The 26978-nt window shown below is 40.9% G+C and overlaps 2 protein-coding genes across 5 annotated transcripts in view; one reads left to right on the forward strand and one right to left on the reverse strand.

Annotated features, from left to right (window-relative positions):
- Positions 1 to 26978, forward strand: part of Nkiras1 (NFKB inhibitor interacting Ras like 1) — a 112320-nt gene that overhangs the window by 15448 nt on the left and 69894 nt on the right. For 2 of the 4 annotated variants that reach the window (XM_033756981.1, XM_010640150.3), the window contains exons 3-4: positions 6091 to 6332; positions 10611 to 10718. In XM_033756981.1, coding sequence (XP_033612872.1) covers positions 6091 to 6332; positions 10611 to 10718 — 350 coding nt within the window. Of the gene's footprint in view, positions 1 to 6090; positions 6333 to 10610; positions 12593 to 26978 lie in introns of those variants that run through there. The other 2 variants (XM_010640148.2, XM_010640149.2) reach the window with 1 other exon arrangement.
- Ube2e1 (ubiquitin conjugating enzyme E2 E1) overlaps positions 12700 to 26978 on the reverse strand; it is a 74015-nt gene continuing 59736 nt past the window's right edge. Inside the window, exons 3-5 of the mRNA XM_010640151.3 lie at positions 15344 to 15476; positions 14076 to 14223; positions 12700 to 13215 (exon numbers count right to left, since the gene is read on the reverse strand). Coding sequence (XP_010638453.1) covers positions 13118 to 13215; positions 14076 to 14223; positions 15344 to 15476 — 379 coding nt within the window. The 3' untranslated portion in view covers positions 12700 to 13117. The remainder of the gene's footprint in view (positions 13216 to 14075; positions 14224 to 15343; positions 15477 to 26978) is intronic.

Here is a 26978-nt window from a genome sequence, read left to right on the forward strand (position 1 = left end):
CCCTCTCTCTCTCCCTCTCCCTCTCCCTCTCTCTCTCTCTCTCTCTCCCTCTCTCTGTTTCTCTCTCTCTCTCTGTCTCCACCCTAGCCCCACTGAAACTGTTAAATGTGGAAAGATTGTTAATTACTTGACAACTAAAGGTGTAGCATGAGACATGATGGGCATGGTGGTATGCATCTGTATTTCCTGCTACTGTGGAGGCTGGGTAAGGAGGATTGCTTGAGCCTAGGTGTTTGAGGCCATACTGGGTAACATAGCCTCCTCTGCCCCGAGACATATAACCACTCTAGTGATACGGCAGTGTGGAAAACTCAATTTCCCAGTGTGCCTTATCCCTTGGCTGGCATAGGCCATCCTGGTTGTTCCCATGGTTAGCACCATTTACAAGGTAAACAGTCTAGGGCTAGGTTCCGACACAAAAGCTTCTCCTTTATGGGGACACTCAGTGTTGTGTTACGCCTACAGAACATAATGACTCAGTTGAAAATGCAGTGATTTTAAAGTTTGGGGTTGAACGTTTCTAACTGTTCTGACCTCCCCTGATATGCTCAAATCATGCACTTGTTGGCCATTGCCATTTCTCCTGGATGCTGCCTCTTACTCAGAACAGTACTAGTTTTTGGGGGGATGCTATCCACACTCAACTTCGACCATGGCCTGGGCATCTTCCATAGAGGAGTGTCTTGCCTTTGCCAGCCTAGATGTCCTGGTCCCACAGTTTCTTGGTGAGAGTCTTCAGAGATGTGGTAGTATTCTTTAGGTAGCTGGCATTTCGGTTAAGGGAGGGTTTTTGAGGTGTCTTGGGGTGAAAGTACGATGGGGTTTAGAAGTCAGGATGGCATGCCACACCATTGCCTTCCCTGTATCTTCGAGTTCTGGCTCTGAGCAGTATTTTTTGGTACTGGGGATTGAACTCTGGTCTTTGCACTTGCAAGGCAGGCCACTGACGCTGAGCTAAATCCCCGGCCCTGCTCTGAGCAGTCTTAAAGGGTGTAGCATTCACTGTTTGCTTTTGCAGGTGCTGCTCCATCATTCCACCTGGTCCTGTAGTCCGCAGTGGGACAGGAAGGAAGGGTGTACACATATCTGTTGTAGGTGACAGTGCTGCATGGGGCCGAGGAGCTAGGACAAATACAGAGCATGCCACTCCTAAACACTGGATCTGCCGGTGCCTTGATCTTGGATGTCCCGGGCTCCAGAACTGTGTGAAAGTTTTGTTTATGAACTACCCAGTTTGTGTGGTATCTTGTTATAATACAAGCATAAATGGACCAAGACACCACTGGTGGGAAATTTTACAGTGATTTCTTATAGAATCTGTCTCTTCCAGTGTACTAGGCACTAAACTTGTTTTTGTTTTTGCTTTTTGAGACAAACTGGCCTTGAACCATGTAGTCCAGGCTGGCTTTGAACTTGTGATGATCCTCCTGACTCAGCCTTTCAGGTGGTGCACCATGCCTGGCTTTCACTGGGTCCTTTCAGTATGGAAATGTGTTTCTTAGTTCTGAATTACTTTGTTGATGCTGTCCTTTCTCTCTATTCTGTGTTTTCCCTTTCTGGAGTTCTTACACTGATTCTCCAATTTTCTTATTTTTCCTCCTGTTTTCTATCTCTTAATTTTTTTTTCTGTACTTTTTGGGAGATTTCTTCATATTTATATATTCCCTTTTCTGTTAAATTTTTATTTGTTAGTATGCTATTTTTTTGTTTTTGTTTTTGATTTTTGGTACCGGGGATCAAACTCAGGCCCTTGCACTGGCAAGGCAGGCAGCGGAACCACTGAGCTAAATCCTGGGCCCTGTTACTATGCTGTTCTTACTTCATGGATGCACTATCTTGTCTCTTTGACATCGTATTAGGTAAGGTAGTTTTTCTTTGCGTAGTTTGTTTCCTCTCAGATGCTCTTTTCTGATTTTGGCCTTCATTTCTTGAGCTTTGTTATTTGCTTAAAATAGAGAGTGGAGACCTACAAAACTAATTGGGAACTCTTCAGCATATGGATAGGACTCATGACTTTGGTACTCAGTAAGGTGATTGGGATGGGGCAATTGTTGGGAGCCTTAGATATCAGAATATTTAAAATCTTTCTTTTTCCATTGGTTGGATTTCTGATTCCTCTGTGTAGGGTTTTTTTTTTTTCCAGGCTGGTCTCGAACTCACAGCGATCCTCCTGCCTCAGCCTCCCGAGTGCTGGGATTATAGGCATGTGCCACCATGCCTGGCTGATTTTTGTTTTTGAGATAGAGTCTTGCTATGTAGTGCAGACTGGCCTTGAACTCACTAGGTAACCCAGGGTGGTGATCCTCCTGCCTCAGCCTCTCTAATGTTGGGATTACAGGTGTGCACCACCACTCCCAGCTATGTAGGGATAAAGGGTAATCTGCCAAAATTTTGAGAGCAGGGCAAGGGAAGAAAGCTTGAGAAGTAGTGTCTATCATCCAGTGTACGTGTGTGCAGGCATGTTACTTAACTGCCCCTAGTTTTCACTGTGGAACTCCTTATGCCCTCTGTCCCATGGTCCTGGAGCCTCTGGCTTTCCTGCCCAGGACTGTGCCTTCTGTTTTCTGCTGGCAGGATAAGACTGGTGCTCAGCAGTGTGAAGTGGCCAGGAGAGCTAGAGAGCCATGGGAAGAGTCATGACTTCAGTTGGTCTGTAGAGAAACACAGTATCAGGAAGCCTGAGCTTGCAGAGCTGGTGGGAGTAGGGGAACCACGCTAGCTTTGGTAGAGTTTTTGCTTTTTAATTTAGTTTTCACTTTAATTTCTTTGTAATCAAAGTTCAACACATTATGGGTTTTTTTTTTTGTTTTGTTTTGTTTTGTTTTTGGTACTGGGGACTGAACTCCAGCCTTTGACTTTGCAAGGCAGGCAGCGAAACCACTGAGCTAAATCTCCGGCAACACATTATGTTTTTAAATAGAGTAACATTTAATTTCCTTTAGGCTTAATTTAAGGCATGATGACACAGGTACATAAGCAAATTTATGGAGTCTTTCCTTACTAAACACTGAGCATGTTCCATAATGTAAAGACTTATGCTGATAAAAGTAAATTTTTTGGCTGTGCATGATCCCATTTATATATTGTTACATGATTATTCCTACAAACCTAACATTTATGGAGATTTATTTCATTTAGTATTTATGAGAGACATCTGGAGCAAGTAATCCTACAGTATTCAGGCTATTTAGGGGAAGTAACCAGCTCTCAGAAAAATTTTTGAAATTTAGCATGTTAATCTAAACGATTTCACTTCTGGACAGGGCTCATATTTAAACATGAAAGTGGTTAGTGGGACCAACTGGACCTCTTTTTTTTTTTTTTTTTTTTTTTTTGTACCGGGGGATCAAACTCAGGTCCTTGCTCTTGCAAAGTAGGAGGCCGTACCACTGAGCTAAATCCCCAGCTGCACTGTACCCATTTTATCACACGCCTCTGCACTACTCATTAAAATTCAGTGTTAATTTTCTCTCAATTCCTTTATCAATGAAAGATTAATTGCTGTGTATACAGAATACTTCCTTTCACTCAAGGAATTTACAGAGTGTAGAAGAGACAAACCCTGCCCAAGTGGAACAAAGTGGAAAACTACATTTCTGGAGGACCACCAGTATATTAGGGTTCACAAGAGGAACAGGATTAGTATAAAAATACGACATATAAAAGATGTACAAGGTAGTTTCAAGCTCACAGTGGCCACCTCCAGAGTCGGTGGGAGAACGCAGAAGGGCTGTCTGCGCGCCAGAGACCCAGAGGATGCCGCCCAGAGTCGGAGGCCTAGGGCTCACCGCAGAGGGGCGCCTGTTGGGAGCGTGGAGGTGGATGTCCAAAGGAGCGGTGAAGACAGGAGCTCCTCTGAAGTAAAAGCAAGTCGTCTTCCTTTCTCTCTCTATTCCACCTGGGCTACAAGCCTGTGGGTCGGTGCCACCCACATGCAGGGTGGGACATCCCGCCCCGGTCAGTCTCATTCACACTTACCAGGACTGCGCTGAACTAGTCTGCTGGGCGCTTCTTATCCACAGTTAACTGTAACAGCCAGGAAAGGGACTGAAATTGGGTTTTGAGGTCCTTTATTCATTCAGCGAACGTTCACAGCAAGTCCCTGATTGATGAACAGGTTCTGTTCGGGAGAATGTTCGTCAGTCAGATGCGTTTGTAAGTCTGACAAAGTGAGTCTTTGACGCAGATGTATAATATTAGTAAAACAGAAAACAATTTTACATTCCATGATTTTTAGAATTGTGCCACGGTCGAATGATTTATAAGAATGAGCAAGGTCTACCATCTTTTCACCTCGGTCCAATTTCTCAATCGTTCACTTTCGTTTGCGTAGTTATTGCTTTGCCCTTCCCAGCGGTCCGTCCCTATCACCACTGCTTTTCCTTTTGCTTCCGACGTCCTGGCTCTGGCTAAGCGCTGCACCACTGTGCCCCGTCGCCCTGTACAGTGAGCACCGGCAGCACAGCTGTGCTACTTCCGGTTTGTTCACATCTACTGTTTGTAACGTGAGGTCCGTTCATACCTGTGACATTTAAGTTCGTAAGTCAGGGACTTACTGTATTTTGTTTTGCAGTACTAGGGATCAAGTCCGGGTGCTCTACTACTTCGCTATATCCCGCCCCCCCCACACTTTTTTTTGAGACAGGGTCTTGGCGAGTTGCCTGGGCTGGCCTTGAACTCAGCTACTCTCTGGCCTCAGCCTCCCTTAGTGCTGGGGTTGCAGGCATATGCCGCCACTACTGGCACAGCAAACATTTGTTTATTCTGAAAATTTTTATTTTCAAACATTTATTAAGAACTTTTTATGAAATCAGTTTGTTCTTAGAGCTACAAAGAGAGATAAACCTGTCCAGGCTTTAAAAGTGTTTTCACTCCATTTGGAGAGGATAGATTTGAGGTAGGCTCCAGAACCACTGAGCTAAATCCTCAGCCCTTGAGAGGATAGATTTGAAAGATTAAAAGTATACACTCTACAAGGCCTGATAGCAGAAAGGGAAAAGGTTACAGTAATTCTGGGACAGTCCATGTAGCTGACATTTCAGCAGCACCTTTGGAGTACGAGATGTTTACCAGGTGTTTATTGAGCCCCCGGCCTTAGTTCAGGAGAAAACAAGCCGGTGGGACTAGAAGGAAGCAGTGACCGAACGATGCTTCACCTTTAGGGTGCCTGCTTAATAGCAGTTTCACACTTTGCTTCTTCAAAAAGAACCCTGAAGACTGCCCAGTCCACGGCGATCAAGGAAAGAAAGCAAGGAAGAACGGGTGTTGGGAGGGACGGGGACGGGTTCGATTAGCTTGAAGTGGCTGTGAGAGTGGCCGGTGGGTGTGCTTGGGAGTCAGAGGCTTGGTGCTCAGGCCCCAGCTGGACACCCGAAGTTCTTATTCCCTCAGAGATGCTGGAGTTCTACAAGAATAGTAAATCTTCACCAAGTTCTGTCCTGTCCTTGGCTCTTGACAGAAGAAAAAGGGGCCAACGCTGAAGCTACTTTTTAAATCAGCCTGTAACTCCAATTTAGATATTTTTATTCTTGTAATAGGTACTACTTAAAAATAGGTAATAGTAGGGCCAGGAATTTAGCCTCGCAAGCATAAGGTCCTGAGTTTGATCCCAGGTACCAAAAAAAGGGTATAACTCAGTGGCGTTGCACCTGGATGGCAAGAGTAAGATCCTGAGTTCAATCCCCGGTTTCGCCAAAAACAAAAACAAAAAACAAAAAACAACAACAAAAAACACCACAAAAACAAAACTCACTGCCAATTTTTTATTACTTTTATTTCTATATAGAATAAATATTTTTAAAAATACTTTATTCATTTACTATGACTTTTGAACATTTTTTTGCCCTCAGTGCTGGGGATTGAACTCAGGCTCTTGTACAGGCTGGGTGAGCTCTTGGCCACTGAGCTATATCCCCAGCCCTGTTTGTGGACTGAACCACTACTTTTCATTTTCAAGAAGTGAGGAAAATAGAAATGTGATTATTACATGTGGTAAACAGGGAAGTTAGAAAACCAACTGCTAAAGGACAAGGAAATACTGAAAAACCAGCACTGGCTTATCCAAACAGAGTAATCTCTTCCTAACCCCAGGGATGGAAGATTGTGAAACAGTGGAAGATGTGTATATGGCTTCTGTGGAAACTGACCGCGGAGTAAAGGAGCAGTTACATCTCTACGACACCAGAGGCCTACAGCAAGGTGTTGAGTTGCCAAAGCATTATTTTTCATTTGCTGACGGCTTTGTCCTTGTGTACAGTGTGAATAACCTTGAATCTTTTCAAAGAGTGGAGCTTCTGAAGAAAGAAATCGACAAATTCAAAGACAAAAAAGAGGTAGGTGGGTATGTTAAAAATGCCAAGCATGAGCCAGGTGTGGTGCTGCGTGCCTGTAATCTTAGCACTCAGGAAGCTGAGGCAGGAGGTCTGCTGTGAGTTTGAGGCCAGCCTGAATTATATAGCGAGAGCCCATCTCAACCCCTCCCGCTAAATCACTCTAGGTTCAGTTCCCAATTGGGATTAATGGAAATGTGGCTTTTACTGTAATAAACACACACCAACACCAACACTCGCCATATTTTTTAAAATCACAGCACGTATATGTCATACGTGTTGAAAGACATCGGAGTTATTTTTACTCTTTTGAATTCTTTGTAAATATAACATTCATAAAGGCTCTACTTTCAAAAGATAACAAAAAGGCAAGTAATGACAGCTTTCCTATTTCTTTCCCAGATAAATGCTATACTTTTAAAAATATCCTTGATTCCCGTGGGCCCCTCAAAAGTTGAAGAACACTTCAGTGAACACTCACTTAACTCTTAAATCTTGCCTGTTTCAGCCTTTCTGCCAGTCCCTTACCTGTGTAATGAGAATACCTTTCTCAGATGGTTACTATGGAACTTTCCAAAGCATAATTTCCAAAAAATGCTTATTGAGCAACTATTGGGTGTAGCCCCACTGTTCTAGGTGCAGAGAATGCAACAGGGAAGAGTCCTTGTTCTATCATAAAGCATCTATTTTGGGGTGAGGGGGCGTGGCAGTAAAGATGTATGTATACATGCAGAGTGGGGAGTGAAGGAAGGCCCCAGTCCCTGCAGGGTGATCTGGGAAGGCCTCCCTGATAGACACCTGAAGGAAATGAGGACGGAGGGAGCATGCCCCAGGTGGAGGGGATGGCTAATGCTAGGGTCCAGGCCTGTTTGTCTTCAGGCTTGGCAAACAGCAGTTAGGCTAGACTGGGCTCAGAAGTGAGTAATAGGAGATGAGGGCGACACTTTTGCTTGTTTGGTTTGGTACTGGGGATTGAACTCAGGTCCTTGCGCTTGTGAGGCAGGAGGCAGGCAGGGGGACCACTGAGCTAAATCCCCAGCCCTGATGACCACAGTACTTTGGCTTTCACTGTTAGATCAGAACCCATTGGTTCTGAGTAAAGAAATGATGTGACTTAATTTGCATTTATTCATTTTTTCTTTTCCGTTTTTTTTGAGACAGGGTCTCACTATGTAGTTGCAACTGACCTAGAACTCACTCTGTAGCTCAGGCTGGTCTCGAACTCACAGCAATCCTCCTGCGTCAGCCTCCTGAGTGCTGGGATTATAGGCATGCGCCACCATGCCTGGCAATCCTTTTTTTTTTAAAAAGACAGATCTTGTTCTGCCGCCTGCTTCTTCACAAGCATAAGGTCCTGAGTTTGATCCCCAGTACCATAAATAAATAACAGATCTTGTTATGTAGTTCAGGCTAGGCTTGAGCTCACTGTGTAGCCCAGGCTGACCCCATACTCATCCCATTTCTCCTGCCTCTTCCTCCCGAATGTTGGGATTACAGGCATATGGTACCACACCCAGAAACTTTCCTGTTTTCTGTAAAAATTGAGTAGGTAATGCTTGTAATATGGTTCAGAAAATGAGAAAATTGAGTAGGTAATGCTTGTAATATGGTTCAGAAAATGAGAATGACAGTGGAGTGGACTCTTAGGAAATCGGTTCCCGTCTCAGTCCTTAACCACCAGAACCCTGTACCTAGGGCCTGGGGGCAAAGCTGTGGTAAACATGCTTGGGACATGCATGAAGCCCCAGCTGCAGTTCCCAGCACTCTCCCCTCTGTCCCAAAGGACAGATTTGAGCCTTCAGCATGCCTTTGAAATGTTTTACTTTTTACAGGTAAAATTAGTCAGTTTAAGTGGGGTTTATTGCCACATTACTTTCCACAGCATTAGTTTGAAAAAGCCTTTTTATCCAGTCCTGACAACAGCATGTGGTCAGACTTAGATTTCTTGAAAAGTTTCATTTTTTTCTTTAAATGAATGAGGTTGAACTTTTGTCATATTACATTGACCACTGTAGCTGGTGTTTTGGTAGTAGACACGAGAAGTGTAACATTTACAAACTGGAGGGTATCTTAAGTCACTTTTCTTGTTTCTGAGACAATGCCCAGCATCCACAATTTAAAGGAGAGGCTGGGCATGGTGGCACAGGCCTGTAACTCCAGCACTTGGGAGGCTGACGCAGGATAGGCACGAGTTTGGTGTCAGCCTGGGCTACATACTGAGTTCAGCGCCAGCCTGAACTACAAAGTGGGACCCGGTCTCAAGTTAAATAAACGAGTAAAATATTTTAAAAGGAGAGGCTTACTTTAGCTCATAGTTTGTAGAGGTTTCCATTCATAGTAGGCTTGTTGCAAGGCTGGATGGTATGAGCTGCTCTTCTCTGGAGGACAGGAAGCAGAGACAAAGGAAGGAGCTGGAGCAGGATATAAACCCTTCCCGGCCATTCCCCTAGTGTCCAGCAGCCTCTCAGAAGATTCCACATCCTCACCGCAAGTCCCAGTCCAGTCACCTTCTTCCAGGTACCCTGTCTGTGAGCACACGAGGCTCTTGGGGATGTGGGGCCATGAGAAACCAGCCAAGGACTTGGAAGAAGTGGCCAGTGAGGTAGAATCTTGAGATGAGGGTAACCAGAAAGGAAGTAAAGCCAGCACTTTAAAAACCAGAGAGTAACCAAACTGTCAGAGGCTACACATAGGTCAACTGAGGACTAAGAATTAGTCTTTATTACATGGACCTCCATAGAAAAATAGTTTTAGTGAAATAGTGAGCTTACGTCTGGAATAGGTATGAGAGAATTGAACACAACCGTCAGCTCCTTGAAAGATTGCTATAAAACAATAGAAGGACCTGGAGAAGGGTGTGGCATTAAAACGCTTTAATTAGATGAGAGGGAATAGAATATGTGTGAATGTTAATGGGAATGACTCAGTAAAGAGGAACCTTGGAGAATGCTTGCTGTGGTGACACTCTTGGTCCAGGCTTAAGAGGGTGGGGGGGTTGGAAGGCAGCATTTAGTGTGGAAGAAACTGCTTGAGAATTTTTTCTTGTTTAGACTGAGTCTCCAAATGAAATGAAAGAAAAGGTGTTAACTTGGAGGAGTGGGCCAGGTCTGAGATGTTGTCTGGTTACAGAATAAATGGAGAAAATTTAATACATTTGCTGGGGCACACCAGCTTGAGGTCAGTGGTTATGGGTGAAATTACACACAGTGGTATAAGCAGTGTGGTGTAAGTTAAATTCTGCCAGGTGAGTATGACGGGGTAATGGGTAAGGAAGTGGATTAGAAGAACCTGAGCTGAGGAGTTAAGGACATGAGTGGGGTCAAAGGACAGTGATAAAAGGTAGAGCTAGTAAGTGTATCATTAAAATTGCTGCACTTAGGGTATTGGGCATGCCTGGGAAGGTAGGGTCAGTGTCACACAGGGGAGCAGATACAGTGTCAGGGTCTAAATGGCTGAGGTCAGAATAAGCTCACTGGAGAAGTCAGAAGCACCAACATGGCTAGTGAAGTCATCAGGAACTACAAGCACAGTAATGTGAGGGATGTTCACGAGGCAGTGTCCTAAGTCACTTTCTTGCTGCTGAGACACGATACCCACAGTCTGTAAAGTTCTAGTCCATGATCACGGGGCTCTGTGGCAGAGGAGCAGCTCATGGCGTGTGGCAGTGGGAAGCAGAGGGGGAGATCAGGGAGGGAGAGAGGTTTCCAGGCCACACATCCCCAGTGACCCTGCTCTTCTGACACATTTAGCTATAAACTAATCCACCTGAGTTTCATGCTCCTGTAGCAGTCATCTCTGCACAGCCCACCTGTGAGCACGTGAGGTTTTGGTAATGGGACATCTAGGTATAAACCGCAACACCGAGGCAGAGCCAAACAAATGCACACTGAAGCTATTATCCAGGATGTTAATTTCCAAGGCTATCTTCTATTCATACCTGAGTTAAAAGTAACTTCACCTGGGCCAGGGATTTCGCCCAGGGCCACTGCCCCTGCCTCACAAGGGCAAGATCCTGAGTTCCATCCCTAGTAGCAAAAAAAAAAAAAAAAAGCCCTTCACCTGTTTTTCTGACAGCATCTTGTAGAACACATGTACATACGTATATGTGTGGGTGTACATATACATTTTTTAAAAGAAAAAGGCACTCAGGAAAACAGTGAATACCTTACTCTTTAATAAAGCAGTCTGTTAAATGGGACAATGTTTCTTCCTTGTCAGTTTCGTCTAAAATCTGATGTTGGGGAAGCAGTAGTGTAATTTATCTAATGCATTTTCTTTCAGGTTGCAATTGTTGTATTAGGAAACAAAACTGACCTTTCTGAGCAGAGACAAGTGGATGCTGAAGTGGCACAGCAGTGGGCAAAGAGCGAGAAAGTGCGGCTGTGGGAGGTAACTGTTACGGACCGGAAAACTCTGATAGAGCCGTTCACTTTGTTAGCCAGTAAACTTTCCCAACCCCAGAGCAAATCAAGCTTCCCCCTGCCTGGGAGGAAAAACAAAGGAAACTCTAGCTCTGAAAACTAAAAATCAGCAATTACACAACTGTTTGAGAGTGACTGCCTGTAACTGAATACTGAATAAGCTTAATTTTTAAAGTAGGCCATTTGTATCTAGTTTTGGCCTTTAAAGAAGCCCCTAAGTAATTTAATGCACTCCAGGTAATAATTAAATTAGGAAATTATTATACTAGTAAGCTTGTTACTGCTTGGTACACAGTATATTCTCATTCTCTCTTGAAGCTCGTCCCCGAAATTGGCATTTGTCATTTATGTTGCAGTTGTCAAAATAGCAAAATAAAATTTGATTACTATTCAAATGCACCCTTTGTAACCCCATGTTTCAGAAGCTATCATATTCTGTATAAATGTACGTAAACTTTTTAGCTCAAGCATGTTTTAGAAGTTCATTAATCATTTAATGTCTAAGATTATGAAACAATAATTTTCATGTAACCAAGTAGGACTAGTATCAATGAACAGTTTGGGTACTACATAATTTTTATCTCATGGAGATCTCAATGAATTAAGACAGAACTGGGAGTAATTTCATTTAACATGCAATAGTAGGCAGTGGAAATAGGTTTATCATACCCAGAGGCCTCTTTGTTCTTCACCTCCAGCATGTTGATAAACAAAAGAGGGTCTTCTTTAAGAATGACCTAGCACTTAAGGACAGTGAAGCTTCCATGTCATAGAAGGAATACCGTGTCTTTCCAGATGCCTAGTCAGGTGCAGTAAAATATATGATACAATACTCGGCAAACTGTGATTCTCTGACGATTTGGCAAGACCTGAGCAATGTGGTTCATTTTACTTAGTATGTAGATGGCATTATACGTAAAGAGGATGTAAGCCACTTGACTTCAACTTGAGTTAATATGAAGTAAGCTGTTCAGCAAAGTATACACTGAAACATCAAGTAAACTAACGTTTTAAATGGTGTACTTTTTTTTTTGGTACTGGGGATCGAACCCAGGCGGAACCACTGAGCTAAATCCCCGGCCCTAAAGGAGTAGTCTAAAGATTAGTTTGCTCACATTAGTGAAACTAAACAATAATTCTTATAAATAAGCTGTTGTAATTTAATAAACTCATAGTTGGCTTTATTCCTCCTGAATGCAAAGTAGACCTGTGTGAGTATCCGTAGAGTTACCATACCCTTGTAAAAAGCTGTAGTGAATGTATGTGTGCTTAGGGGCTGCCTGGAGGTCCGCTTGTGGAAATTGCTCTCTGGGTGAGTGAAACCACCCAGAATTCTGGCAGAATATTCATGGCAGAATCCATTTCTTATATACTTTCTCCTGCAGCATCTACAAGTTAGAAAATGCTTTTTAAAAGATGCAGTGGTGATCCTAGCCCTCGGATCCAGAGTCCATTTCTGGACATTTATTTATTCAATAAATTAAAAAGATACAGTAGTTTGTGTTTGCAACATAGATGGGTTGGATTTAACCTTTTCAAGACATCTCCTGATGTACTGTTGTATAAAGTACCAGTCTTAAAGGTAAATTGTATTTCATTATTTTAAGGGAAAAATCTGGAAACTACAACCAAAAGGAAAGTAAATGAACAAAGAAGTGTCAGCTGATTGTTTTTAATATGGTTTATTAGCACAGTAACAAATGCAGACGTAAGAAGTCTACAACATATAACCAATCCACTGAGTGACTCCTATTCCACGCCTTACAGTTAACAGCTTAAGGTATTTCACTACAGGCTCTCCCAAGTCCTGATTCAAACCTTTAAAGTAAATTCCATATAAAATAAAATACTTTAAACTACTCATTTCCTACATGGTGTCTTATAGCCACATGTCTGCATGTCTATATATAAATTTATGTGAGATGACAGTCTCTAAAAATTCTCTTAAATATCAATGTTCCCTTCCAAGAAAGGAAAAACAAATTCCAATTTTTTAAACAAAGTATGCCATCCTACAATGACTTTACATAAATGGCCACGTGTATAACCTGTACAAAATTAAGCTGTTCAAAAATTCAAAAATTACATACTACAAGCAATTGAATCCAAATGTCTAAATGTACATTCTTTTCTGTACTATATTTCAGCCAATACTGTAGAACTAATGAGTTTTAAAAGTTGCTATTACCAATTTTGTCTACTGTAGCAAGATACCTTAAGTTACAACAAAATCTTAGGAAATAAGACTGAATATTATCTGTTATAGAAATACCCTACTCTTTACCAACTCCCACCCTCCCCCACCCCTTCAAAATCATAAGCAGCTCTCTTCTGTGACAGACAACGCAAGAATTGTGAAAACCCAGTTTATGTAGCGTATCTCTTGGTCCACTGTCTGGCCATTCTGTCATGTTCTGCTCTGTTGGTCATATACTGAGTGGCAATACTTCCCACCAAAGGGTCAGCTGGGGGGGAAAAACACTAGATTACTTTGGAGAGAGGGAAATTACATTTCATAGCCAATTACAACAGAGTATTTGTGATCAAACCTGTTAGAAATACCATTTCCCCGGAGAAAGCACAAGTGAATGAGGCAGGGGAGGGAGAGTCTTATAGAAATAGAATGCTCTGGCTTTATTTCCTTATTTTACTTCTCTCCCAGAAAATAACACTCAATGGAGTTTCTCTGCTGTGTGTTCCATAAAACTCAAGTTTGAGGCTCCAGCCTACCATGAACACACAGTTGTGTTCATAGGATCTTCAGCTCAGTGGCACTCATCATGGGCCTGTGAAACCTTCATGGCTGTCACAGGTAACACTGTTTAGCAGTATGCCTGAGGATAAACCAGGTTGAGGGGTCAAAACCTGGACCTTTTCTCTGAACATAGAGTATTTATATTTAGTTTAGCCAGAAAATATTTTTTAAAATAAAAGGAAATGAAGGTCCAACAATAACAACAACAACAAAAATCACAATTCAGTAAATCATTCAGCAGTTAGCCAAAAAAAGGAGGGGAGCATTTTCAAAACCGAATGCCACCTCAAGTTACCATGCCAGTATACAGGAAACCTGGCATTTAGAGTAGGTGGTTTTAAAAGAACTGTATATTAAAAAAAAAAAAAAAAATCAAAATGTGAAAACCCCAGACAAACATGTAAATCTTAACATCTCATTCCTAGAACAAATGAATTAGTGATAAAGCTGCTATATTTTTCAACAACTGAATTCAACTCCTCAATTAAAAACTTTCTTTGAAAAGCTCCTAGAAAAAGAAATCTTTCAAAAAAGCCTTAGTTAAAGTAAAAAAATTATTAATAACCTTACCGGGATTACAGTCTGTAAGAAGTGAGCAGATAGAAAGGAGGACTTTAGAAATAGTTAGTGCTGGACTCCAATTATCTTTCAATATATCCAAGCAAATAACTCCTTGACTGTTTATATTACAGTGGTAGATTCTTGTTCGAAATGTAACCTAGAAAAATAAGGTAGTGTCAAATTCAAACAGCAAACTTTCAAATGAATGATACTAAACAAACTCCTAGCTATTTTGATTGTTAAAAGATGAATAACATAATAAAGTAATTTAAAGCTGACAGGAAAAGTTACTTAATTCTTTCATACAACCTCTAGTATTGTCAATTTCATTTAAAACTAACTGACAAAAAGCAAGTTTGGACAGCTAATTGCTGACCTCTAGTGTTAGCTGATAGTACTACACTGCTCCAAAGTAAGCTCTTCAGCATCATAAATACTGAGAACCATAAAAGACTCATTAAAATTTGCCAAAGAATGGCTATACACCCATAAAAGCTACATAGAATCTGGAAATATATTTTTGCTTTTATGATTCATACACCAGATCCACACATTCTACCGAAATCATCAGATTAGATTATTACAAGCCATCAATACAAGCCACATGAGCATCAGTTACTTAGTTTGGTTTCCTAACTTTTACCAATGTAAAAATTAAAAAAAAAAAATTAACCCAGAAATTACTGTAAACTTTCAACTCTTGTTGCTATTTCTGACTGGCCATGAGAATCATAGATTGTTGGGTTTTACAAGAAAGGGTGATTTGGGTGATCTTCACTTATATTAGTCATAGAACACTGGTGATTTGACCAAACCCAAAAGATGAGAAAAAGCAGTTCAAAGTTTTAGCAGGTGATTCTGATTGTCGGGTGCATGGATGTTAACACTTTTTTTTTTTTTTTTTTTTTTAAGTAGTAGAATTTGTCTGGTGTGCTAGCACACACTTGTAATTCCAACACTCAGGATCACTGAGAGTTCAAGGCCAGCATGATACAGTAGGACCCTGTCTCATAAAAACAAACAAAAATACCACAACTTAAAACACTCATTAATAGATATGGTCTCTGCCAAATGAGACCCACAGTTGCTCAAAGTGTTTTGGTATGCTCACATACACACAGATTCCTTAAGACATAATACAAGGCCAGGGATTTAGCTCAGTGGTTCTGGCACCTGCCTTGCAAGCGCAATGACCCGAGTTCGATCCCTGGTACCAAAAACAAAGACATAATAGAAATCTAGTTCTGTAGTGAAAAGCTAAAATAGGGGTTTCTTACCTTTGGAGGTTTGAAGGGATATTCTGGAGTAAAAGTGATATCCAGGAAGAATACACCACCTTCATACACAGATCCTGGAGGCCCTAGAATGGTAGATCTCCACTCATAGATGTTGTCACCTTTGGGACCAGCACTGCGGGAAAATGTATCAACAAGTAAGTAGACAGTGGCACCATCCTAGTTCTTACATGGTCTCAAAAGAAGCTAAGATCACCTTTTCCCTCTTTAATGTATAGATTCTAAGTACAAAAGTTTTGATTTTTCTGACTCACTGGCTCTTCTTTGCATTTCATCTCCATAATCTTAACCTAAAAAGAATGTAATAGGTTGTTGTACTTTTTACATTAGAAACCTTACTGGATGGGAGGAGAAGAATGACAATTATCTCAGAATTAACTCTGTATTCTTTAAACATAGTTATAGTTGAGAACTTACTCCAAGCCTGGTACCTATTAAATAGCCCAGAGTGGTTTGTGTTCAAGTACATTATAACACGATTTTAAAAATCTTTACCTTCCAAAGGCTAAAATCCATGAACATAATAGACCTGCAGCACAAATCAGTAAGTGGAGCAATGGGGAAATGGCTTTGGCTTTAATGTAAAAAAACCACTTCCTTCAGCAAGGCTATGGCATGAGTTAATGGTAGAGCTACGAGTTCACAAAATGTCATCTGCACTGACTTCAGACCTTCACAAATGATGTGTCTGTGAAACATAGTTTTACCCTTGGAGAGTCCTAAATACCCAGTCACTACTTAATTTCTACAGAGCAAGCAAAGATGTGTTTTAAAATAAATATATGACGTGAACTGGATTTAAACACTTACTGAATGTTCATGAACCAGGCAGTGTACTGTTCAAGGGTTCTGATACTGAACAAGACAAGCATCTGTCAAGAGGCCCTCTACTAGGTCGTTAAAAAATAGGTTCAAGTCCTTCCTTTAAGAAAAAGGTGGAGAAGGGCCGGGGATTTAGCTCAGTGGTTTGGTGGCCTGCCTCACAAGTGCAAAGACCCAAGTTCGATCCCCAGTACAAAAAAAAAAAATGATGGAGAGGAATAAAGAGCCTTCTAGAGACTATACTTTCCTAGACCTTAACATAGTATACAGGTGGTTCCTTACACACTTGTGAAATTCAGGGGTAGAGAAGCAATAGAACAAGAGTCTGGGAGATACTGTGATTTTTACAGAAAGCGGGTGGAGACTGGGCTGGCCAAAAGGAGAAGACACTGACCTGAGCTTTACTAGCTGTGTGGCCTTAAGAAAGTTACTAAACCAAAGGTAATACCACCTGTCTCACAGGAATGTCTTTAGAATTAAAATGAGGTGTGATGTGGCACATGCCTGTAATCCCAGCACTTTGAGCAGTTAAAACAGGAGGATTAGCAGAGAAAGACCGACTGTACAGCTGTATACCCACAGTAGTTAATTTATTATCACTCCCACTGGCTCAAAAATCTTTTTGTGGTGAGCTTTCATAGGAACTATTAAAAACATCAGTGGCACCGGTGCCTGCCTCACAAGCACAAGGTCCTGAGTTCAATTCCTGGTATCAAAAAAACCAAAGCTACTTTTAGATGAGGACATATGGAGAGAGACTGTTTTACAATATGAATCCATTTATCTTTGTGTTTAAAAGAATTCTTTTACATGACATCTGACCAGTTTTTCTCAAGGTGGAGCTAGGGAGAACTCTCATCAGCTCTCATATAAACAAGCTGTCACCTGTCCAGTGGATTTTTACCCTCGTTACTTCATCTCCTGAAATTAAAACAGATTTTTATCATTGCAAATTTGCCTGTATGTTTACATTCCTTCCCCTCAAGATCCTAACCCCCCAGTGTGTAGGAGTATCAGGAGGTTTGCTCCTTGGAATTTGAGTATCCTTCTAAAATACTCCGCTGTACACTGTATACCCCCAGAGTGCTCTAACTCTCTTCTGCCAATGTGAGGGAATGGAGTTAAGAGCTGTCTGGAGATTAAGAAGTCCCCTACACCAGACACTGGGAACTGCCAGCACCTTGATCTTGGATTTTTTAGCCCCCCTAAACTGTGAGAAATCAATCCATTCTTTGTAATGATCTAAGATCTACATGAAAAGACCTACTGTGAATTCTTTATCAGTGAGGAAACCAAGCAGAGACAAGAAGCTAATAAACTAAGCCTTGTAAAATCCAGTACTGATAATATTCCAGTCTCCTAAAATACTACCAATTAGAAGCTATACTGCTGTTAGTTTATTTTGTGGTACTGGAGATCAAACTCAGGACTTTTACACTGAGCTACATTCCCAACACCTTTAAAAATACTTTATTTTGGGCTGGGGATTTAGCCCAGTGGTTCCACCACCTGCCTCACAGGCATAAGGTCCCAAGTTTAATATCCAGTACCCATCCCCCCAAAAAACCTTATTTAGAGAGACAGTCTCACTAAGTTGCCCAGGCTGGTCTTAAATTTTTGATTCTCTTGCCTCAGCCTCCCTCAGTGCTAGGATTATAAGTATGTGCCACCTTGCTCAGCCAACCCTGGAGGTAACACACTGGGGCTTGGGCCCAGTTCTATTAGAACATAAAGAACATACATAATAGCCCATAGAACTTTAAAAGTTGAAGATTCCATGGAACCCTTCCTAGGCCTAATACTTAGTTCAGGGTATCTAGCAGGGACCCTGTAATCTATAAGTAAACCTTTTCCTGCTTGCTTTTTAGCCACTGGAACCACTGGTACAGATTACTGTAAGTAGAGCAACTAGTTAGGAACATTTCTTTTTGAGACAAGATCTCTTCAGGTTGGGCTGGAACTCATGCCTAGGCCTAGCAGGAACATTAACTCTTAACATTTTCAGCTTGGTATGTGTGACACATTAAGTGCAAACCCAAATAAAGACTGTTACTTTGTAATTTAATGTGCTTGGGTGTAAACTCTCAAAGTTCAGGAAAAAAGTGGGAAGGAAAGGTATCAAGTATGCAACATAAATAACTAATAAAAATGTATTATGTATTTATCAAAACTTCAGAAATTGAGGTTTTCAGGGATTTAGCTCAGTTGGCACCAAGCCGCCGGCCTCATGAGTGCAAGGTCCTGAGTTGAATTCCCTGGTACTGCCTCCCAAATAAACTGAGGTTGAAGGGAGGATGTAAACAAGTAAAACAATGCACTTTAGTTAAAACCATAAATTATACAAGAATACTGGGGTAAGTTCTAACCTGTCAGCCCCAGATATTACTGTGAAAGGTCTGAGAACCCGCTAAAAAGACCAAGTAATCTCACCTGACTTAAAAACTTTATACATTGCTGTTACTGGATGACATCTACAGCTTCTTTTCATTTATGTGTTCTTAGAGAAAAGTAAACAAAAATTATGATACAGGGACCTGCACTTTTTTTTTTTCTTTTCTTTTTTTTTGGTCTTTTCGCCTTTTCAGTTATGAGAAAGTTAGGATCTACTGTTCTAGAAACTGGCTGGGCAGACTTGGGTGGCAGGAAAGAATGCTGTTACCAGTGCTAAAACAGGCAACAGGACAGTCTATGGGAGGCCATTCAGGAAAAGGGTCTGTTCAAGTGCCTTGTCATTTTTCTATAAAAAGACTCACCAGATTTACCCTCAGGTCACCTAAGTATGCTTTTACCAGCCTTTTTGCCCCTCCCTTTAGCAGAAGATACTTTTGATACCACAGCAAGAAATCTAACTTCCAATTTCAAGCATTAGTTGAAGTACACTTTAGAAAAGCATGTAATTTAGGCCACAGATTTACTCAGTAGAGCTGCACCTGCCTGGCAAGCGCAAGGTCCTGAGTTTGATTCCTGGTACCAGAAAAAAAAAAAAAAGAAAGAAAAGCATGTAACTTAAGTAGCCAATCTGAATGATTACAATATATGGAAGTCCTACATATTAAGGAAAGCCAGGAATAACAACAAATGCACTTCATATTTGTGCCTAAAGTCTAAACCTGCCTTCATCCAGGCACTTATTTTGATGAGATCATCTCTGTTTTGCATATGGCTTTTTAAAGCCAATTATTTATTTAAAGTATCACTGTGAATATATAAGTAAGACTATGCTCCCCAGGATGGTCAAACTGTGATTAGTCTATATAAAGAACTTGAGAATACAAAAAGAGACTACAGGTATGCTATTTAGATTTTCTTAGAAATTTGTTTGTAATCAAAACACTTCAAAATAAAGTATAAAACTCATACAAGGCAAAACATTACAACTCAGTTTTCTAAGTCAAAACAAATACTATATACATTTTAAAAAGTATTTTATTTCTATAATGGCTTCTGACTTCATAGATTGTTCTGTACCAGCAGAACTGTCTTTGTGGTTAATGAACAGTGAGTGTACTGACAGGCAACATCTCCACTTGGTAAACTCAACAGTGACGCTGACTCTTTAGAAGCTTCTCCTAGGACACCCACAGACCCTTTTCGTTTTTTTGTTTTGTTTGTTGAGATAGGGTCTCACTATGTAGTTGAGACTGACCTGGAACTATGTAGCCCAGGCCAGTCTTGAACTCACAGCAATCCTCCTGCCTCAGCCTCCCAAGTGCTGGGTGGGATTACAGGCATGCACCACCATGCCCCGCTAAAACAGAGGTATGTTTCTTTTTTTGTTTTGTTTTTTTGGTATCGGGGATCGAACTCGGGTCCTAGTGCTTGTGAGGCAGACAGCAGAACCACTGAGCTAAATCCCGACAGACCCTTTTCTATTCATTACCCTCGACAAGGCAGTACAGACATCATGCACTTTTTGATACTCTTGATTATACAAAGCTTAAAACCACTGACTGGTAGTAACTTCTGCATAGTACAGAATACAAGTTATATACAGTACAACCATGTTTAGATTCCTCCCCTCCTAAAACAATCTGGAATGATGGGGGGTTAAGGGCATGTGATGCCTAAACCTCTACAGGTGTGAGTGATTAGTTTTGTACCGTCCTAATCCCCAGTAGTCTGAGTAAGATAAATGGGGCAGAAAGATGCTTATTGCTTTTGCTGTCTTCCACCGCCATGAACTGAAGCTCCTTTGTTGCCTTTGCACTTGCAAGGCAAAATCCCCAGTCCTCTTACGGTAATGTTAACATAGGGTCAAAGTTGCTGTGTCTTGTTGCTGGGTGCCTTGAATCAATGGTGACACGTGCACGACTGTCCCACTTATACGACCAATGGATGCTTGTACCATCACCGGTGGTTCAGGCTGATGGGAATGTCTCAAACTCCGTGTTGTGTTTATGTATCATCCCCTACTTGCACCCTCAGTACGTACTACAGACTACTCTGTTCTTCTATTTGAACACCTAAAAGTTAAAGCTGTATTTCAAGTTTCAGACGGTTATTACTGATTTCTTTTCAAGAACACCCTGAAGCAGAGTAGAAGAATCCATTTTTAAAATTTTTCATTAGAAGAAAAGACCTTGGCTCACAGACACACAAACCTCTTAGATATTATTTTAGGTATAATTCTAAAGGCTTAGAAACAGCAGCAAAACATGAGTGAAGAAACAGGTCATGAGTTCACTCTCCAGGGTGTGGGGGGGAAGCATACTTCAGACTTCACCCCACCCTAAACAATCTTCATTTTAAGATCCCCCAAATAATTCCTATATACATTTCAAGCTCTAGAAGTCAGCTATTAAGAACATTAAATGGTGATGTATACTAATTCTACTTTCTGATTTTCTAGATTTAAATTACCATTTGTATTTTATGTAGCTCCATCTTTCCTTGTCTATATTCTTTGCATTAAGAAATATGTATCAACCCTGGTAATGTTTAGTTCTGTTTAAACTGCAGAAAAATCAATACCAATCACAAAATTTAGAAAATGTTTGTAGAAACAAACCTACAATCAAATCTTTATTTCTAATGACAAAAATTACTCAAAAATAAATTTTCTAACTTACTCTTCTCTTGCTAGTAAGTTCACAGGGAATATGGTAAACTAAAAAGGTAGCATTCTGTATCAAAAGTTTATCTTTTTCCCATCAGTGATGTCTACATCTAGAGGGCAGAAGTTGCAATTCCCTTAATCAACTCTATTTGGCACAGCCAAAGGACTTACACAAACAACTTCTTACTTTCAGTATCCCTTCATAAAGCAGTAACTATATGTAACTGAAAAGTGAATGGCACAAATAACTTGAAAAATAAATTAGAAAACCTCACTAAAGACATTAATTAGCAGGTTAGTGACAGGCAGGGAGGGCATGGGGCCAGGGATTTAGTTCAGTGGTTCTGCTGCTTGCTTCCCAAGTGCAAGGTTCTGAGGTTCAATCCTCCGTACCAAAACAACAAAAACAAAAGCAGGGCAACCACTCCCCACAGTCCTAACAACTATGTCAGAGGCCTCATCCTAGGTGAGGGAAGAGGAAAGGAAGACACACTGCTAGATCCCTAGATATAGCAATAGGGTTATGCCACCTTGGAAAGACCTTGTAGACCACAGGCCAACCCAAAGGAACTCCCAGCAAAGCTGGTGCCCGCACAGTATTTCACAGGTAACTAGTTTTAATACTGGGCTCCAAAGGGGTACATCTTCCTAAATAATGGAAAACGCTAACTCAAGCACTTAAAAGTTTGAGTCAGTGTAATCCACTGAATGGCCTTCCCACAAAGTCCCCAAATCCTATTATACCAACTCTAAGGAAATGGAGCCTCCCATCTTTCTCAAGAAGGGCATAAACATCCAAAGGGATTTTCTTTTCCTTTTTTCTCTTTGCAGTGCTGGGCATCAAACCCAGGGCTTCATGCATGCTAGGCAAGAACTCTTATCACTTAGCCACACCCCTCTCCCTCCAAAGAAATTTTTTTTTGGTACCGGGGATTGAACTTGGGTCCCTGTGCTTGCAGGGCAGGCCACTGAACCGCTGAGCTAAATCCCCGGCCCACCAAAGAAATTTTTGATGTAAATTTCTGTAAAGCACAAAGGCTACCTATGGCTTATGGAAGTTACAGAATTCACTTTTAAAATCTGTTCCAATGAAGGAAACAAATATGGGTATATTTACACAGACTATAGTAATTGCCTTTTCTGAGATCAGACTTTAACTCTCTAGAGAGAAGTAATTTCATATACATACTATAGGGCCTGGTTTAACATCAGCTAACAATATTTAAGCAAATGGTCAAATATATACCACTGCTTAAAAATATATGCTATTTTAAAATTAGGTGGAATACTTTTAACACCACAAAGGCTCAATCTTGCCCAGCTAGTCATTCAATTATAGTTTTACTATATATGCTGCTACTTTAGAAAGTAACTTCTAGAAATTTAAATCCCAATAATCACAGGCACATAGAATGAAGACACAGTTTTACAAAGAAAACAGCTTCCAAGATAAACTGTCAGTAGAGGGTTAGGACACTCCAGTAAGGATTAGTAAGGATGGTAAAGAGCAGACATCATAGGGTCAGTATTCTCAATTAGCTAAGGAATCATGCTTCTTGCCTATCATAAGGGCTGTGGGTAAATAAGCAAAACAAATGAAAAGACAAACTAGTTCCACAGGGCCTTAATTAGAATTAGCATCTCATGTCTCAAAAGCCATTTTCTATAAATGGTTATATTCAGGATAAAGGTAGATCCAGCAATAGCTCTTTTCTGCATGAACTGAACAGGATTTCCGTGATTTAGCTCAGTGGTGCTGTGCCTGCCTTGCAAGTGCAAGGTCTTGAGTTTGATCTCTGGTACAAAAAAAACAAAACAATCAAACAAACAAACAAAACCAAACATAAAACGTCCTATATATCAGAGGAACTACACAGGCCTGAGAACCTTTCTCACTTGCTAGAAAAATAGCATCAAGGCAGAATCAAATTCTAAGCATGTGGCAATTTTTCTATCTTCCCATTAAATATTCCCAAACCAAGGTCTCTGCTTCACAGCCCAGCTTTTTGAGACAATACTTCTGCTGGCATATATAAAATTACTGTCTGAATGACTAAACAATTATTAGTTTCTGCTTCTTACAGAGTTACCAGTTCATAGGACATGACCAATTCTACTGGAATGATAACTGTATCATGGTTAAGTCAAAGACAACTAAGGGAAAAGTAGATCTTGTTGAAACTTTTGAGAAGAGACAGTTAACACTTGTACTCTGCACATATTTCATGCTGAATCCTAAAAGGAACAGCATCGTCACAAGGAAAACTTCTAAAGAATATCAAAATTCCACTCACGCCTGTAATCCCAGCACTCAGGAGGCTGAGGCAGGAGGATCGCTATGAGTTCGAGACCAGCCTGGACTACATAGTGAGTTCCAGGTCAGTCTCAACTACATAATGAGACCCTGCCTCAAAAAACCAAAAAAAAAAGAATATCGTTATTCTCATTAGGAACTTTGGTTTTACTCAATTCTAAGGCAAGATTTCTGGAATGTACTTTTAATCATGAAATTAATTTTAGCTAAACATTTTTCATTTACTCACATTTTTACCTCTTGCACCTTCCATACTGCAACTGCTGCCAATCTGAGACTAGGAGTGTGTATGAAATGGGAGGAACAGCAAGCAGGTCAATGGGAAAAATGGGGCTCGATACAGGTGTTAATGTGCAAGAAACAGATTTCAGTGTTTTGGTACAGAATTGTCTCATCTTTTTTTTCCTCAGTGAGTTTATTGGTGCATTTAGGTGTGCAGTAAAGTTACATTAATCATTGGATTCTTGTACCTTTACATGACAGGTCTTGGTTCTCATTTTTTCCCCATACCCCTGCCCTCCCTTCCCTATTTACAAAAATTTCATTTCCATTTTTTCATTTTCTCATATTTTTTTTCTTTACCTTTATTTCCTTTCCCCTACCCTTCCCACTTCCCGTACACCTTTAGCCCTTTTCTTCCTATCGGAATTGCCTAATCTTATGTATGCATTTATCCAATGTAATGTAAATCTGTAATTTACTGCTTAGTAACTTTGCTCTCAAGTGTTCTAATATGATGGGGCATGGTGGCCCAGCACTCAGGAGGCTGAGGCTGGAGGATTCCCACCAGTTAAGAAGCCAGCCTGGGCTACATGAGTTCAAAGCTGACCTGTGAACTATACATAGACCCTGTCTCAAAAAAACAAAACAAAACATCCCCCCAAAAAGTGTTCTAATGTGGCTGTTTCATGGTTACCTATTTATAAGGGGTCTCAGAACACTTCTGCACTGCCCAATAATTATGGCAGCTTCCTCCTTCCATTTTCTTCCTCCTCCCTCTCTCCTCCTCTACCTTGAATTGAACCCAAGGCCTATGCACCAAGTACATACCTGGTACCCCCCCCTTTACACTAAGTTGCAATCTTGCAATCCTCCTGCCTCTAAAGACTCCCAAGAGTACTCAGCTAGCTGTCCCGCTTCTTCTTCCTCACCCTGCGCCCTCCTTCTAGGACATCTATGTCTAGTCCCTGAAACTTCTCTCAGTAGAGAACTCACATGAATTTGGGGGCTAAAACTGACATTTCCATCAGGCAAAGGCTAAGCAGTTGTCCCAAGACCCTTTTTGCTAGGAACCCACAAGGTCGAAACTGTTGTTCACAAATTAAAACAGTTATCTGTCACTTTTACTCCCCCATTCACTCTGAACTGTACTGTGAGGTTTTACTGGGGCTATGGCAGATGTGATGCCACAACAGCCCAAATGCAGAAGCAACTCTGAAAACCCAGTTGTCTTCTATTAAGGCAGGCAGACAATAAAGCAATTTGCAAATATGTGAAACAGTGCTAGCCTTCTAAGTTTTGTAATCTGGGGAAACTTATTTTCATAAAAATGCGAATGTTCTAATTTTAATATCTATTTTAACTTTGAATATAGTAAAAATCCATAATTATTAGTCATATAATCCAAAGTTCCTGAGCTCTGCAATGCATTTTTTTCTTCAGTGCTGGGGATCCAGCCTCGGGGACATGGGCATGGTAGGCAAGCCTTCTACTGAAGGTACACCTCAGCCTTGTAATGCAATCTTAAAGCCAGAAAGTTTGGTATTAGTCCACCTAGCTAACCACTGACATAACAGGCTCTTACTTCATGAGACATTAAGAGACAAAACAAAAAATAAAAAAATTTAAGAACTAGAAAAACTGTAAGTGAACACTTACATAGTTTTGGGAAGGGGAAGCTACCTACAGGTGTCCTGACAGCTTGTAGTAGAGGCTGTCAGTGCCTCCACCCACATCTCTCTATATGGCAACAAGCAAAGTGCAGGTAAATTAACTCCCTGGAGTGGTTTTACACTACAGAGTTCTTGGAGAGGTTTCAAGATAAGAGTCTAATTATCTCTCTCTGAATATAGGTTGGTGATACTTTATATTAAACATAGATGCAGCGTGGCTTCCCAACCTGGGTCTTTTTTTTTTAAACAGAGAGATGGTTCTTTTCCCTTTGGATTATGTGTAGCTATAGGTCAGTTCCTTTCTCTATGCATCTTGGAGACCCTCAGCAGATCCAGATACCTGAGGCTTTCATAATTCAGTCCACATGGAGAGACCCTATGAATCACCTATTTGTCACCCTAGCCCAGACCTAATGAGGATGCCTTCAAAAGACAGGCCCAACAGCCTCTGGAACTGCCTCAGAGAGTTGGAGTGAGAGCCAATCAGATGGGCCCAACCCCAGCCAGCCTCCAGATCTAAGACAGGTTATAATAATCATACATGGTGGTAGCTGTTTTATACCACATACTTATGGTGTTTGTTATGCAATAATTAATAACTGCTACACCCTCAAGAGCAGCCTCAACCTCTTAATTGTTTGAGTGGCGTAATTCTGAAGCACCCTGGAAACCCTAACCATCTAGTACTTTACCTAGTGTCCCAGAGTTCCCCAGTAGTAGGCAAGTCTTACTGTGGGAGCTAGCTTGATAAGGTATACAGTTTTCCTCAACTTCCTAACTCTACTTTTACCCCTTGTACCTTAAAACAAAACTTCAGTGGTTGGATTAAAAATCTCAAGAATCTCCTCCTGGGGGCAATGAAATGGAGACACCACTTAAGTTAAAATACACACACACAGCAAAAGATGAACAAAAAGCATAAATCATATTTACAAGAAAGCAGTAAAAGGGGGACACGAGAAACTCAAACACCGGTAACCTTTCACTTATCAGAATGGTAAAATTTTCCAGCTGATCCTTTGAAACAGACGTACGTCTCCCTTCTCAGAAAGCATCCTAAGGAAATGAGTGGATGTATGCAATGGCTACAACATACATATGGATTTTATAAAGCCCTTATTATGAATAATGAAAATAACGAGTGAAAAAATTTGGAATGAGCTAAACTGCTGAGAGGAGATAGGTTACATAAATTATGATACAACTATACAGTAGCACACTGTATAAACTCCAAAATAAGATGGGGTATGCATACTAAACAGGGAAAGAAACCCGTAATGTATTAATCAGGAAAAAAACTCCCGTAACAGTAGGCATACAACCTCATTTTTATAAGATACATAGTATAAACAAACAAACTTTTTTTTTTTTCCTTTTTGGCTTTTTGAGACAGGGTCTCACTATGTAGTTGAGATTGACCTGTAACTCACTATGTAGCCCAGGCTGGTCTCGAATTCACAGTGATCCTCCTGCCTCAGCCTCCCAAGTGCTGGGATTACAGGCATGTGCCACCACGCCCAGCCAAACAAACTC

The sequence above is a fragment of the Fukomys damarensis genome, unplaced genomic scaffold (genome assembly GCF_012274545.1).
Source record: "Fukomys damarensis isolate Sample0158 unplaced genomic scaffold, DMR_v1.0_HiC HiC_scaffold_28, whole genome shotgun sequence".
Classification (NCBI taxonomy): Eukaryota; Metazoa; Chordata; class Mammalia; order Rodentia; family Bathyergidae; genus Fukomys; species Fukomys damarensis.